This window comes from Notolabrus celidotus, chromosome 21 (genome assembly GCF_009762535.1).
Source record: "Notolabrus celidotus isolate fNotCel1 chromosome 21, fNotCel1.pri, whole genome shotgun sequence".
Taxonomy (NCBI): domain Eukaryota; kingdom Metazoa; phylum Chordata; class Actinopteri; order Labriformes; family Labridae; genus Notolabrus; species Notolabrus celidotus.
Window position 1 is genome coordinate 3,315,111 of NC_048292.1, and position 16,101 is coordinate 3,331,211.

A 16,101-nucleotide genomic window follows, 5' to 3' on the forward strand; every position below is an offset into this window, starting at 1 on the left:
ACATTATCTGTATTTATAACTCCTTGTTACAAACACAACTTCAGATTTCTGCACTTTGTCTTCAGTTCAGGTCTAATAAACCATTTAAAAAGTGTAATTCTTAGATTTTACAGTCGCCTGTAGATGGATTATATTCATACATTTCCTCTGGACTCATGTTGAGTCATAAATCTTGTCTCTACCTTTTATACGTCTTGTTTTCCACCTGTTTGATATTCTGGTGTTTCCACCGCTTGTCTTGTCTGAATGTTTGCTTCACCCTTGTTGAATATTGCATCATCATTTTTATTTCTGGACCAAGAGGAATGTAATTTTGTCCCTCTATGAAGTCACTGCACTGTAAACAGAAGGATCTCCTATTTCTATGCTAAGTCAAGGAATAAATAAATATAGAAATGATGTCTCTGGACCCAGAGAGATTCAGAATGTAGACTCCACTTTTGATCTGCAACTCTACTCTTCTGTCATTTCATTTTGTTTCAATCTTCAGTAGCATGATCAGATTTAGTGGATACACATGATTATATATCTCTCCTGAGTGTCAGGTGTCAGAGACTGTCCATCACAGGAAGCTCCACCTTTAAGCTTGATCTGCTTCATCATCTTTTAGCTCTGAATGGGACCATCAATTATTAAATCAACATCCTGTCATGTAGAGACATTCTCCAAGCTATGAATTAAGATGATAAACTCATGAGGGAAACTCTATTATGATTGCTTTTGCAACCAGTGGAGCTGCCCCCTAGTGGCCATTAGAGAGAATGCACGTTTCAGGTGCCTCTGCATTGGTTTCACTTTGAACTCAGGGCCCACATTTCCAAATGTGTTGGATTAAAGCTGTCAGATTGGATCAAATCTTAAACTTGGATTGTTCCAAATCATATCCTATCATAATGTGAACATTTAATCTCATTACTTTGACATTTAATCCCCAATTTATGACTTTTTGTCTTATTATTACATCTTTTGTTCTTACAATGATGAGTGTTTTTAAAAGTAAACTTAGGGCTTTTAATTTGGAGTAATTAATTTTTTTCATTATTCTAACCTTTTTTTTTTTTTAACATTTATTTACCTTATTTACTTAGTTATATATTTATTTCTTGTATTTATCTGATCCTTTTAACTTAAACTGATTTTTTATTTTGCTTTCTACCCTCAATTATTTGATTGAATTTACTGCAGTATTTTATTTGATCAAATTTAATGTATTGATTTTATTTTATTAATTTTACTGTATTAATTTTATTTTTTAAATTATGTTATATTTATTTGATTTTATTAATTTTACTGTATTAATTTTATTTTTTAAATTATGTTGTATTTATTATATTTTATAATTTTTACTGTATTAATTTTATTTTTTAAATTATGTTGTATTTATTTAATTTTATTTATTTTACTGTATTGATCTTATTTTACTATTTCTGCTGTATTGGTTTTATTTTATTAATTGTATTGTATTGATTTAATTATTAATTATTAATCTTAATGTATTAGTTTAAAATTAATGTTTTTATTTAATTTTGGTATTGTTTCTGTATGGATTTTATTTCATAATTTCAAGTGTATTTATTTAATTTTATTAATTCAACTGTATTGATGTTTTTGTATTTATTTTACTTTACTTTATTTTATTAGATTAATTTTACTGTATTAATTTTATTTTATTTTTTAGTATTATTATATATTTTCATTATTTGACTTTTTTCTGTTTGTTTCTGTCTCTGTTCTTTTTTGAAGCACTTTGGGATGCATGCTTGTAAAGGTGCTTTATAATAAAGTTGAGTTGAGTGATGACTAAACTTTCAAATATTTTTTCATCAAGGCTGAGTCTCCCCCTGTTTTTATTTTAAACTGGTGGTCTTCCATAGATCAGTTACCTGATGTAACTTCATATAAATCCTGCATGGCATCAGAGAGGTTTTGATCTTCTCATGTAACTCTCATTAAGAAAGCAAAGACAGTTAATCCCAATCTACCTCACGATAAGCCTAATGTAAATTAAATGGACTCTGCTGTGGTCAAAGCTGATGATTGCCATGTCACATATAAAACTCCTGCTCCTCATGGTCGTATGAACAGTGGTGGTTTCAGGGAGAGCGTAGGGGACAGCACAGGACGGGACAGGACAGGCACAGCATGAGCACATCTCCAGGACAGCTGGAGGCACCACAGAGCGAGGCATGTGTGCCAGTGAAGCATGTATTAGTAAATCTGACCTAAGCTGCGGATGTCTATGGTGATGTCCACATGGCCGTGCTCTGCGCTATGGTACATGGCCTCTCTCAGGGCCCTCAGTTTGGCCTTTCCTGTTCGCAGGGTCCCTCCGCCGTTGGCCTGCGGCGCCAGCCTCTTCTCGCTCGGGTCCGAACCCTCTGCCAGGATCTCCTCCAGGGACAGGACGTCTCCTTTTTCCTTCTCCGACTGCGCCAGGAGCTTCCGAAACACATTCCTGGAGGGAGGGAGAGAGAAGATAACAGACCCGGACAGGGGTTAAAGGAGAGCGGAGTGTGAAGATGCAGTGACAGATTGTTTTAAGGTCAAGAAAAGGAAGTGAAGCTATGAATGATGGGGGAGAAAACAGAACAAATATCACACCTAGCACAGCCTGAGGTAGAGTAGTAGGAGGAGAAGTTGTGAAGTGGATGATAACAGACTGAGAAATGCTTCTAAATTAGGCAAACACGCTCTGTGTTAACTCCACATTAAGCTCATGCAGCCCTCCAGCTCGGATGATGGCACTCAAAATATTCTCATGTACTTAATTAAGCATGATGTGGACTCTTCTATAGCTGGTCTGCGGAGTCAGAGTTTTTCAATGTGGATTAAAGTATGTGATTTAGTCTGCAGATTCATGCAGCACAATGACGCAGCAGTGATGGATGCCCTCCTTTGAGAAGAAAGGACAGCAACACGTAGAGTATTCAGTGTGATCACAGCCCGAGGATGCATCAGTGCACCATCTGCTTCGGCGAGGAGGGGCAACATCATCGTCAACATCATCATTTCCTGTTCCTCAGATTGTTTCATCACTGATGACAAGTCAGACGGCGGCTCTTTGAAGCTGTTTGATCCACAAAAACGTTCCCTTGTGTTAAAGTAAGCGAGCGTTTCCTCTGCTTCTTAAAATACAAGGCCAAGAGAGTATGCAGACGCTCAAACTTTACACCTTTATGTGGTTTCTGAGCGTTAAATTCTCCAACCATGAGCAATAATCTGCAGATTTATAGGTCTCCTCTCCTTTTAGAGGGCGTCTGATAAGATTTTGGGAGCCTGGCTGCAGGGTTTGCTCCCATTCAGCCACAAGAGCTTCAGTTTACTACAGCACTGATTTTGGGTGACAAGGCTTGGCTCGCAGTCAGCCCCTCAGTTCAGGGCTCTGTGCAGGCCGGACGAGCGGTCACTGGCTCTGCACTGGAGCGAGAAGGAAAGCACACTATTGTCTCCATGCTCGGAAATATAATTGCAATGTTTTGCTTGAAAGGTTCGTTAAACAGTGAATAACCGGGATGCAGAGGAAACATGAACAGGAGGGTTTACCTGAGGTCAGTCTAATGAGAAACACAGCTGCTGTCGAACTCAGGGGAAGAAAGAGATTTGTATCAAGAGTAGCTCTGTAGCATAGCTTAGCATAAAGACTGGAGGATACAAAGTCTAATCATGTTGAAATGTTTGCATATATTTCATGCATTTAAAGCTCCAGTAAGGATCTTTATCAATCGATCTTTATTTGTATAGCGCCAAATCACAACAAACATTGTCTCAAGACTCTTTTACAAACATAGAAGGTCTAGATCTCTGTCAAATTATGCACAGAGACCCAACACCAAGGCAGAGTAAGACCCAGTCTTACCCTATCTTAATCCACCATGAGCATTGCACCTTGCAAACTTTATGTTAGTGTTGATTTTAGCGCCCCCTCTGGAGAAAAATATATCTCTTATTTCTTTGCTTTCTTTGCTTTCTTTGACCTTGTAGTGTTTTTCAACCCCAAAAATGTCACCCCGCTTTATTTTAACACTCAAATGTAACACTCATTCAAAAACTGTCTTGAAAAATGTTAAAATGTTTACATTTATTTCGTGCATTTAAAGCTCCATTAAGGAACTTTATGTTGTAGTTGATTTTTGGCGCCCCCTCTGGACAAACTTATATCTCTAATTTCTTTACTTTCTTCACTTCAAAAATGTCACCCTGCTTTATTTGAACACTCACATGTATCACTCGTCCAAAAACTGTCTTAAAAAATGTTAAAAAAACAAGAATTAAAGCTTCTGCTACACCTACCCTCACCTGTGGTTTCAGATATTAGAAATAACTAATTTGGGATAATACATTTACATATGGATGGTTTCGTTTGCTTCTTTAGGTCATGAAGAGGTATTCTTCTTCATTTTAGTCTGTTTTGTGACTAGCTATAATCTCCCTACAGGAGCTTTAAGTTAAAGAAACAGAACGTTTATTACAGTTAGACAGTTCTCATAACTAGACCAGTGTGTTTTTTCTTTTATCTTGACATGTATGGACTACAGATATTCAGACCAAAACTGATTTTTGAACCAGGCTGTAAACATGTTTATTTCTGCTGTAAATATCATGTTTTTTGAATTGGTGTGTATGTTGTTTCCAGTGCTTCTGCAGCCAGCCTCTAGTGGACACTCAAGGAACTGCAGTTTTTAACACTTCAGCATTGGAAAACTTAATTTTTTTTGTAGGAACTTGGTGTTATATGCTTTGAGATTCATGCTAACCTTCACTTAAACTGTCTGAGGCCAATATTGCTGGTAACAGCGGTGAAAAAACAAACCTCAAATAAGATTACAAACAAGTGTAGTGTGCAAAAAGTCAGATTGTTTGTTTTTCCAGCTGATCAAATCAACAGTGATGGCTATGCTTTTGTTTTAAACCTGTCTTTACCTTTTCCTTCAGTCATTTTTGTCAATGCATGAAGGAAAGGACCCAAACGCAGAAGGATAGTGGCAACAAGCACATCACGTTTGTTCACGAGGAATAGATCATCACCTGGCAGAGAGTGCTTTGGTTGAAACATTAGAGAGTATTAACATTTTGTTGCATTGAGTAAGAGTGTTTGTTGGCTCGTGTCTCTCCAAGAACCCAAAAGCAGACAACTGAGCAAACAGGGAGATCAGGAGAGATAGCTCAGAGATGTATTGGTGGGTATATAACACTTGCAGACACTCTTGAATCTTCTTTAGCCTTCCTAATAGTGCTGCACCAAACCAATAAATCTCCAAACTATACGCTCAATTTGTCTAAATTTGGGTCCTCATCTTGCCACCTTTCGAAGAGAAAGGAATGGCTCATAGTCTTATTGGGAAAGTCCCTTTTCCTTCCACCTTCTCCAATAAATCTACCAGCTTTTCCTGTCTGTATTCAGGTCCTTTCCTCTTTGTCATGCCAAAGCCGGATAGGAAAATTATGGAGCAGGCAGGCAGGCAGGCAGGCAGGGACAGATATATGTGGTCTGGGTTTCAAGGTGCAGATTTCAGGAGTCAGGTATCAGGGGGCTGGAGAGAGAAGGCAGAGGGAGCAGAGTGGGGCTGTGATACACAGCAGGGCTTTCTGTTGGAGTGGTAGAGAATGACAATGAAGGGGGATGGAGGGACAGAAAGGCAGAGCATGACTCTCTCGTTTAAATAATGCCGCCTGAAGCTCCAGCCTCTAGATGTGCTTCGAATGATGCTTCTGAACAAGAAGCTTTAAAATACATCATAGAAGTGTAATAATATTTATGCACACTGCAATCTCTCTCTTCTATTCATCATAATGCTTTGAGATGATTTCAAACACGAGGATTTTCTCTGACATGAAAGACCCTTTGTGTTTGAAACGTTTCCTCGTCCCTGCAGATTAAAACAGGAAGTCACAGTAACTTCTTTTGATTGTACTTCTTGGTGGTTTCTCGTCTTGTGCTGTACATTTCACTCAGAAACAGCTTCAAAGAACAACTTTCTCACCACATCATCAACCCTGCTGCAGTCTGAATCCACTCACGACGCGCTGCAGCATGATCATCCCGCTATAATTGATTGTCTTAATAATAATGCAGCATTGTTTTGTTGGCTTGCTCCTCCTCTCCCTGACAGCTCTCACTGCCATGAATGTTAATGGGCTTTATCGTGCTCAGCTGCGGGGAAATGATGTCAAACTGAAGCCGTAATGGCCGCCGAATAGACTGCAGCGCTTATCGTCGCAGGCCGTCTGACAGTGGGAGCGAGATATCTGCCTCTCGGATGCTGCAGGATTCTGTGGGCGGCAGATGGACCAGAGCAGAGTGTGTAAATGGATCGATACCGTGGTAATGGATACGTCTCTGGCTGGCTGGCACTTGTGTGTACGTGTGTGTGTGTAGCCGTGCGTGTGATTTCCTGTGTTACCTGTGGCCATGTGCTGCTGCCAGGCTGTAGGAGTTCATGTCTCCCAGCGGGGCCGAGGAGATGCCGTTCCGACACATGGTTCCGATCATGGGGTCGGCCCCTCGCTCTAAAAGCAAACTCACCAACTCAAAGTTACCTGAAGGGAGGGAACAAAGACATGATGGATGAGGGGAAATCACATCAATTAAAGCTTACATTTAAAGCTCATCCATCATGCTTAGCTTGGATGTTATTTCATTACAGTGTTTTTGCATGATTGTACTTAAACTGTTGAGACATTAACATATAACAAACTCCATTATCCTTATCATGAACTACAGCCAACTGACATATTGGGAGCAACTTTTCAATGTTATGGTAAACATAAGGCAAGGGAAATTTATTCATAAAGTGCATTTCAGCAACAAGGCAATTCAAAGTGCTTTACATTAAATGATCAATAATGTTAAAAATCAGTTCAACATTAAAAGACATTTAAATGAAATTAAAAATAGTCATTAAAAATCATACAATCATATTAGATTGTCAAGAATAAAAAGTTACAGTTTAAGAAATAAATAATTATTTGATTTAATTAAAAGTCTTCAGCTTTGACTTAAAGGAGCTGAGAGTTGCAGCGGACCTGCAGTTCTCTGGTAGTGTGTTCCAGATATTTGGTGCATAAAAACTGAAGGATGCCTCTAAATATGAACAACACATAAGGGGCTAATTTTCTGCTGAATAAATCCACATTTTGACATCTAAAAAAGCCTAAATATTAGCTCCATAACTGACTGTATAATACATTATTCCTTTTCCCCAACTTCCAAGAATATCCCAGAAGAAAACAGACTCTGTGAGATGTTTCCCATTTTCTTTTGTGCTGTACAAATTCTGATGACCTGAGAGATATTGTTTCAAAAGCCTGAAATGTTGTGGTGGACTGATGTGCAAAAACTAAATTGGTTGTTTAATTTTGACGTTTTTAAAATTGCTGCTTTTGTATAAAAAGCCTGGAAAAGAAGACGAGAGTCTTTTTAAGTAGTGCACATTTTTATTTGTATTATTTTCTTTTATTCTGTTAAATGTTCTCCCTCAGTTTCCACACAATGAATGATTGTGCTGTGCGCTCTGACCCTGGACTCTACAAATTGATGGTGTCTTGTAAGCCCATGCAGGCTGGGCATATGATTGTATTCATGACACAATAATAAAAAAAAAACTTCAAACTTCAGACATTATTCCTTTTCCCCTAATTCACGTTGAGCAATGCTTTGATTTCTAAGAGTAAAATAGATTTTTTTTACTAGTGCTTTATATTTTTCTGGTTCAATAAACATCATTTACTGCACATAATACATTATCAACTATGTAATTTACATTACCTGTAATATGCAACCTGCAACATGTCTTAACAATCATGCAACATACATTATCTATTGTGAAATAAGTGTCATATACTTTGCAACATACCGTCTTTACTGCATAATATAGATTATTAATGAGGAAATATACATTATCTTCTGTGTTAAATACATAATACTACCATGCAAATCATTTATAGTGTAATATATGCCATATACTGTGCAACATACATTATCTACTATTATGCAACATTCATTATCTACTGTGCTCTACACTTATTGTGCAATCTTCTGTTCTATGCACTGTTAACGCTGTCATATACATTATCTCTTTTTTCAATACACATCATCTACTCTACATATATAATATATACTTCATTATATTCAAACTTTTACTTGGTTGCATGTGTTTCTGTGCTACTGTACATGTATAAACTCTGTACACTGAAGTTGCATCATTTTTTTTAAAGAATATTATTTTGCTTTTTTCACTTTATTGATGCACAGCTGAGGAGAAAGGAGAGAAACTAGTGTAGACATGCATCATAGTGTTGAGGCTGGGAGTCAAACCTATGGCTGATGTTTGAGGACTTTAACCTTCTCTACAGGCTTTCTATTGAAATATTAAAATGTTCTACTCATGAGGTAAAGTGAGGCTAAGTGGTGCGGGTCATTGAAGTAAATAACAAAAATAAAAATAATAACTAATAATAAAAAAGATTGATATCTTAACTGGCTCCTTCGTGGTGACTCCAGCACTAAAATCTGACCTCATTCACATTTAAAGAACATTAAATACATCAGATTTTAACAGAAAGGCTTTCTAAACACCTCAATACCAACCCGATACACTCCAGACGCTGCTTATTAAAAATTAATTGAAGCGTCACACGAGTCCCTGGACGCTCTTTCCCCTGGTTCTTGACTTTATTTGGTTGTAAAGTTAATGTGACGGTGAAATGAAACAGGAGGGAGTCAGAGCGAACGAGCCTGCAGCTGCATGAAGACGCTCATTTATCCCCATTCATTAACTAAATTAGTTCTGGGATTGTGCTCTTTATTTCTCCCACATTATTTATTATGTGATGAGAAGGATGTTAATATTGTGTTTATTATCTGAGGCTGTGTGTGAAGCAGCTGTTGTTACCTAGGTAACATGGCTGCGTAGGTCACTCATTGTACCATAAATAGCCGCGGCTGAATGTGGACCAACATTCTGTATATAATTTAATGTAATCATCATTAGGATTCAGAGAGGAGCAATGTTGTGATTCTTTCTTGTAAATCAATATAAGAGAAATTTAAAGGAACAGTTCAACATTTTGAAAATGTGTTTTTCATCCAACACATTTCCTCTCTGCCTGTTGACACTGTGGTAAAAACGTTAGTGTCCATCTCAGGCTGGTCTTGTAATAAGCTCATAATTGAAAAGTATGACATTTTTTCATTTTGATTAGAAATTAACATCAATTTAAAAAAAAAAGAGCTCTGTGTTTGGGTCCTGCTCACCCAGTCGAGAATTGAATTTGCATAACCGCCTGTTCACGACACGTCTGGCTCATGTCTGTGTGGGTCAGTGAGTCACAATCTGATGCAGGTAAGTTAATGTTAAAGATTGATATTAATTACATCAGCTGAAAGCTCATTCTGTGTTGTGGTTTGTGGTTGCTTAAAGTCTGTTTTCTTCAATTTGATCGATGTCTCTTTCACTAATCTTGTGTCTTTTAACATCCCTCGCTGTTTCTCACTGTCTGCTTGTGACCTTCAGCCAATTACCACCAATCTAAGACATTTCTGCACCACACAGGAAGAACCCCTGCTAATTGACTTCCACTTATTTATTTCCAGTTTGTGTATGATTTTAATTTAACCTCTTACTCTCTCTTTCCCCTCTCTGTGATTTATTTTAAGCTACTGTTTTTAGTTTTTTATTATTATTATTATTATTATTATTATTTATTTGACTTTTTCTGTGTTTTTTAACATTTTTTATGTGTTTTATTATGATTCTTTTCTTTTATTCTATTTAATTCTCTGACCGTTTTATGTTCTGTGTTTTAACTTATTTTACCTCACTGTGCAGCACTTTGCTAAACTTGATTGTTTTTTTTTTTTAAATGTTCTATATAAATAAATTGGATTGGAGTGGATTGGATACTAAGTGTGTAAGGTCATTATGTACTGTGTTCAGTATGTTCCATATTGTGTGTCTTATATGTCCAAAATTGAATACAAATATTCAAATATTCAAATATATATATTAAATACCAATCTTAATTTTGTGCTCTGCAAATAAATCTAAAGTAACATTTAAAATTTCCTCAACAGTGTCCACCGAGGCTGTCAGAGAGAAGCGTTTTTGTCACACTGTCAACAGGAAGAGGTGAAAGGCTATATGTGGCTTGTTATCAGGCCATACCTTGGAGTTTTGACCAATCAGAATCAAGTATTCAACAAAGTAAGAGAGTCTCTTTCAAATGTGCATTGTTCTGTTTTGTCATTAACCCTCTCCTCTTATCTTACTAATGAGCCGAACACACAGTTAAAGCTCCTGTGAGGAACTTTCTGTTTGTGTTGACTTTGGCGCCCCCTGTGGACAATACAGTACCTCTAATCTTTTTATACTTTCATCCTTTACTCCTGTCTCTTTTTTTTTTATACAAACTTCTTCCTTTGTTCTTGAAGCAGTCATATACCACTTATTAAAGATGTCAAATGTAAATAAAGACCATAGACTGTAAAAAATATGGACGTAGGATCCGTGACGTCACCCATCTGTTTCTGAAGAGCTGTTTTGAGACCAATCGGCTGCGGCAGCCATATTGCTTCTGTCGAGCCAGTGTGACGTAAAGAGGCGGGCTTTGAGCCTCCTAGCCAACAGCTGCAGTGTTCCTGCAGGCAGCTGTGCCTCTCATTGGAAGACTGGTAATCTCAATATCTTCGAAATTACCGAATTAGAAAAAAATTCACCCCCCCCCACAGTGAGAGGACATCGAGAAATTAGCTATTCAGACTCCACTCATCTTTTGTACCAGGCTGTAAACATGTTTATTAACGCTGCAAAGATCGTCTTTTCCCCATTCATGTGTATGTGACTTCCGGTACTTCCGGAGCCAGCCTCAAGTGGATCCTCGATGAACTGCAGCTTTTAACACTTCCGCATTGGACTCATATTTTTAGACCGGAGGTTGCCGCTTGATAAAGACCTTTCAGGAAGCCTACAAGTGATCACTTTATCTGACACCTACCCCCCTGTGGTGGTTTCAGACATTAAAAGTGACTGAATTAAAATAATCAGTCTCCAAGCTGATGATTTTGTTTGATTTTGCAGCTCATAGAGAAACAGAGTTTATGTTTCTATGTTTTAGGACCAGTCTGAAATTTGTCACAGGAGCTTTAAGCTGCAAAATCACTCAGGTGCAATAAGGCTCAAAGCGTTGGTATAATGCGTCCATCTCTTACAGCAAAACAATAAATGTGGATATAAGACGTCAGGCTGAGTCTTCTCGCTTCCTTTTAGTCTGCTTTGACAGATAACTCCGGTCAGATCAATCAAATAAGGACTGAGACTAATTCCTGCAGCACTTTTTTTTATCATAAGCCGCTGCAGACTCGTGAGAAGCAGCTTTCCTGACTCTCAGACTGTAATTGAAAGTGATGAATTAATGATATGATTAAAGCAGAGTAAGAATGCCTTCTGGTGAGCTCAAAAAATCAGGCATGAGAAGACAAATCTCTGGTACGGCTGTTTCAAAAATACGAATCCGGAGGTGAAATATTCATGTCTCTTATCTGTGCAGCTCGTCTGTGATTACCTGCAGCAGCAGCCAGCTGAAGCGGGGTCTCTGTGTAGTTCTCCGCCCCATCCTGCAGGGCGCCCTCCACATTCGCTCTATTATCCAGCAACAACTGTGGTGGGGGAGGAGGGAGGTGGAGGGGGAGGGAGGGAGGGAAGGGGGGGACAAACCAGGAGGGAGAGAGGAGAGGGAAGAAAACAGGCAAGGGGGAGACGGTGTTACATTCTGGCTTGGCAGGAGGAAAAGCCTCTACTGTTGGAAAGCTACACCACCTCAATTAGAGGTTGTCCTAGCTGTGGACACCAAACACACTCCTCGCTGCACTTCCTCATTAGCTTCTGTCTGGGGGTCTTATTGTTGGTGCACACTTGCCTGAGCTGAGATAGGAGGAATCAAAATGGTGTCTTTCTCTGTCCCTCCAAAAACTCTGATTGCATTGGTGGAGATTAATTATTGAAAAAATCCTGAGGGCGACGTTGTTCATCAAGCTTCCAGCCAGTGTCAGCCTGAGCAATAACTACAGCAACTGGATGAATTATGTATCAGAAATGAACAGAAACACTGGGACATGGCATCCCTGCAGCTGTGTGTGAGCTCTGTGCTGTTTGTTTTTTTCCTCCTCTCCCTGCAGCTGAAGGACCGGCCCCTCAGATTCAGAAATAGGGGCCTGAGTGACTCATCTATACATCTGAAGAACATACAGTATGCAAAACAAACTTCATCTGTAAAATCTGCCACAGGAACATGATGCTGCCACGCCAGAGAAACATGATTGGCTCAGTTTATCCACCTAGAACAGATATCTCCATTTTATCATTATTACTGACTACAAATGAAAAATGAAAGATTCATTTTGTGGTCTGATAATTGGGAAGAGAGTTGTCATGTCTCAATCCATGAGAATAAAGTCTAAATTTCAGTCTGTGTTACTTTAAAGAGACAGATCATAAGAGCAGCATCCAGCCGCCTGAGCTGAAATTGTGAACATGGAGCATCTTGTAGTAAAGGTTACTCTATCTCTACTCCTCTGAGTTCATCAGCTCCACAGAATCAAGACTCTGAATCGATGTGTGAGAACTGTCTGATATAAAGAGAGGCAGGCTAACAGGCATCCTGTGCATGCTCCTGCAGACTCTGTTTGTCCTCAGCTGTTGAGTCTAACTTCTTTAGATGAGCCATGTTCTTTATTTTAGAGCAGACAGCTGGTTTCTCTTCTGAAATCACCCTCTATGTTGTTCCAGCTACAGATAGATGAACCATAGTCTGTAATTATTATGATTTCTTTCTCATTAAACTAAAATTTGTTGTCCTAACATTACGACTTTAATCTCATACATTTACGACTATTTCCTCCTAAATTTATAAGATTAATCCTCTACATCTAAAAAAATAATGTCATAAATTTAAGGATTTTTCTCTCCAAACTTTAATCCCATAAATTTACAACTTTTTCCTCTTAAATTTATGAGATGAATCCTCTAAATCTAAAAAAATAAAGTCATGTATTTATGGATTTTTCTCTCCTGACTTTTTTCTTGTAAATTGACGACTTTAACCTCATAAATTAGGAATTGAATCTTGTAAATTCAGAAGAATAAAGTCACAAATTTGAAACTTTTATTTTACAAATGAATTTTTTTGAAATTTTGACTTCAATCTCAGAAATGTATGACTTTATTTTCGAAAACTTACAAGAATAAAATATATTTTCTGTGTTTTTTTCTATTACATCTTTATTCTTGTAACTTTATTTTCATAAATTCAAAGTTTGAATCTTGTACATTAATGTGAATAAAGTCATAAAGTTACAAATTCTTCTCTTACCACTTTAGTCTTAGAAATTATTGACTTCATTCTCTGAAAGTTACAAGAATAAAGTCATTAATTTGCAGCTTTTTTCTTTTACAACTTCATTTTTTAAATTTCTGACTTTATTTTCATAAATTCACAGTTTGAATTTTGTAGATTAATGTGAATAAAGTCAAATTTATGAATTCTTCTCTTACAACTCTAATCTTAGAAATTGCTGACTTTAATCTCTCAAAGCAGTGGTCCCCAAACTACGGCCCGCGGGCCGGATACGGCACATTTGGCCCGGCCCCCTGAACAATAGCCTACCAGAGACGGTTATTTGGTTAATATTTATTTCATTAATAGTGTTATTTTTGATTTCCTGACTTTTTTTTCTGTGAAGATCCCGGAAAGGGTTATTAATATTTGGTTATGTGTGGCTTTCTGGAAAACAATAAATGTTTTACGTTTAGGCACCCCTGCGATCGTCACACTTTTTCTGTTACAAACTGAACCCGGCCCCCATCAAAGAAGGGAAAAGTTATGTGGCCCTCACAGGAAAAAGTTTGGGAACCCCTGTCTTAAAGTAACAAGAATAAAGTCATTCATTTACAGCTTTAGTTTCATACATTTTAGACTTCATTTTCATAAATGTAAATTTGAATCTTGTAGATTAATGTGAATACAGTCACACATTTATGAATTCTTCTCTTACAACTCTAATCTTAGAAATTAATGACTTTAATCTCTTAAATTTATAAGAATAAAGTCATACATTTATGACTCTTCTTCAAGTCATGAAAATGTGATGTATATCTTAGATTTTCTGTTCTTTCCTCATTCAAAACAAGGGTTTCATGTTTTAGAAATATACACAGGTCAGCCATGACACTATGACCTCTCACAGGTCTGTCGAGTCGAGGTGTTGGAGTAGGAACAAATGGGCGAGTTTAAAGTTGTGAGTTATTTGATAAGAGCCAAACTGTGATGGTTGGAAGACTGGGTCAGGGTGTCTCCAAACCTGCAGCTCTTGTGCAGTTTTTCCACGTCTGCAAGGGGCCGGTATCCACTGAAAGAGGTCCAAGATGGAAAACCCATGAACTGGTGACAGGGTCATTGATAGCCAGGACTCAGTGATGTGTGTGAGGAGCAATGAATGAAGTTGAGACAAGAAGTTCAAGGTGTTGGCTTGGTCTCCAAATTCCCCAGATCTTCTCAATTCTCAATCCAGCTTATATGTAGGATGTGCTGGACAAAGAAGTCTGATCCATTGAGGCTCCACCTCACAAAGTCCAGGACTTAAAGGATCTGCTGCTAACGGTCTTCAGAGGTCTCGGGGAGTCCCTGAGTCTGCATATCTGGAGCTGAGGAGAGGGGAGCCTACACAGCGCTTGACAGGAGGTCTTAATGTCATGGCTGATCGTTTTATATAAGGTGGAATATTATAATATATAACAGCTCTTATTTACAAAAGAAACATCTTGAGGTTTTGATTGGTTCTTTTCTGGCGTGGCAGCAGCATGATGCTGCGGTGAGTCTCTGAACATGACAGAGATCATCAGAGCTAAAGGAGGATAAAGAGGGAGAAATCAAAACGACATGTGGAGTTATTATAGTTATTATTATGGAGCACCATAATAATAATCATCAGCATTATATCCTCATTATGGTACAAAGGTCAGGGTTAGGGCCACAGGTTAATGTGTACAGGTCATAAACGTCACTACCTGCACGACAGGGACGTGTCCGTGTAACACGGCGAATGTGAGAGGCGTCCCCTGGCGCGTTTCAGGATAAACTGAGGGGTGCTTGTTTACTGTGCTTGGCACCTGGGAAGTCATAGGTGAAGTTCAGGGAGAGAGATTTATACAGCCATTAACATTCACAGCTCAGGGAGGGGGGAGGGAGGAGGGAGGAAGGTAGCGAGAAGCAGTATGCAGGAGGAGGAGTGTAAGCAAAGTGAGGGCGGGATGGCAGAGGGACATTTTCCTCGTTGAGTTTCACAGAAAATCTGGAGCAGCGTGATTCCTAAAAAACCTCTCGTCTCAATCCTCAGGCTCCACGTCGGAGTGTATCTGCCCGGGCACGGCTGTCTGACCACACTCTGCGCTATCTGCTCTCTAAAAAGTGTTTCATTTCAAAGGGGAATGAAACCAGAGGGAAAACACAACATTGGCAAGGTCTACAAACACTGTCAAGACGGGTGGTGCTGACTCATGAACAAAGCGGCGTCAGGGTAAAATTAAAGCCGCCACACAGCCCGATGTTGTTCTGTGATTTCTAAAGTGGCTTTATATCCCAGTAAATTATAGAAATGATTCCTAAATGTCGCCTGGAGGAGGCCTCTTTTCCAACAGACGCTTAATGTAATGTCACATTTCATTAGAGCTCTGACGCTAAACAACAGTGGGACTGTTAGTGTTTTTGTGTTGCAGCTATGAATAATAAATCACTTTATCATAGCAGGCAGTTCAGCAGGAGCAGAGGGCATCACTGACTGCAGAGGCTTAAAATATCCTGACTCTGGAGTTTCACTGAATGTTTCACATTGAAGGATGTTTTATCAGAATGTTTAACTTTATCTGTGTTCACCCAAAGTACAACAACAAAGACACGTTCTCTCCCTGCAGACAGATATTAAGAGTTTTAAATGCTGAGGTTTTTAAATTTCTATGTACGATCAAATACAGAGTGGATTGGGTCATTACCGACTACACCTCCAGGGTTTGTAGAAAGTAAAACTAATTTGCGAGTTGAAGAATTAATGTT

At 38.4% G+C, this 16,101-nt stretch overlaps 1 protein-coding gene across 2 annotated transcripts in view; it reads right to left on the minus strand.

Moving 5' to 3' along the window:
- LOC117805038 (ankyrin repeat and BTB/POZ domain-containing protein BTBD11-A) overlaps window positions 1–16,101 on the minus strand; it is a 302,242-nt gene that overhangs the window by 14,173 nt on the left and 271,968 nt on the right. Inside the window, exons 7-10 of one of the 2 annotated variants that reach the window (XM_034673593.1) lie at window positions 15,060–15,161; window positions 11,560–11,653; window positions 6,402–6,537; window positions 2,223–2,455 (exon numbers count right to left, since the gene is read on the minus strand). In XM_034673593.1, the coding sequence (XP_034529484.1) occupies window positions 2,223–2,455; window positions 6,402–6,537; window positions 11,560–11,653; window positions 15,060–15,161 (565 nt within the window). The remainder of the gene's footprint in view (window positions 1–2,222; window positions 2,456–6,401; window positions 6,538–11,559; window positions 11,654–15,059; window positions 15,162–16,101) is intronic. The other variant, XM_034673594.1, reaches the window with a different exon arrangement.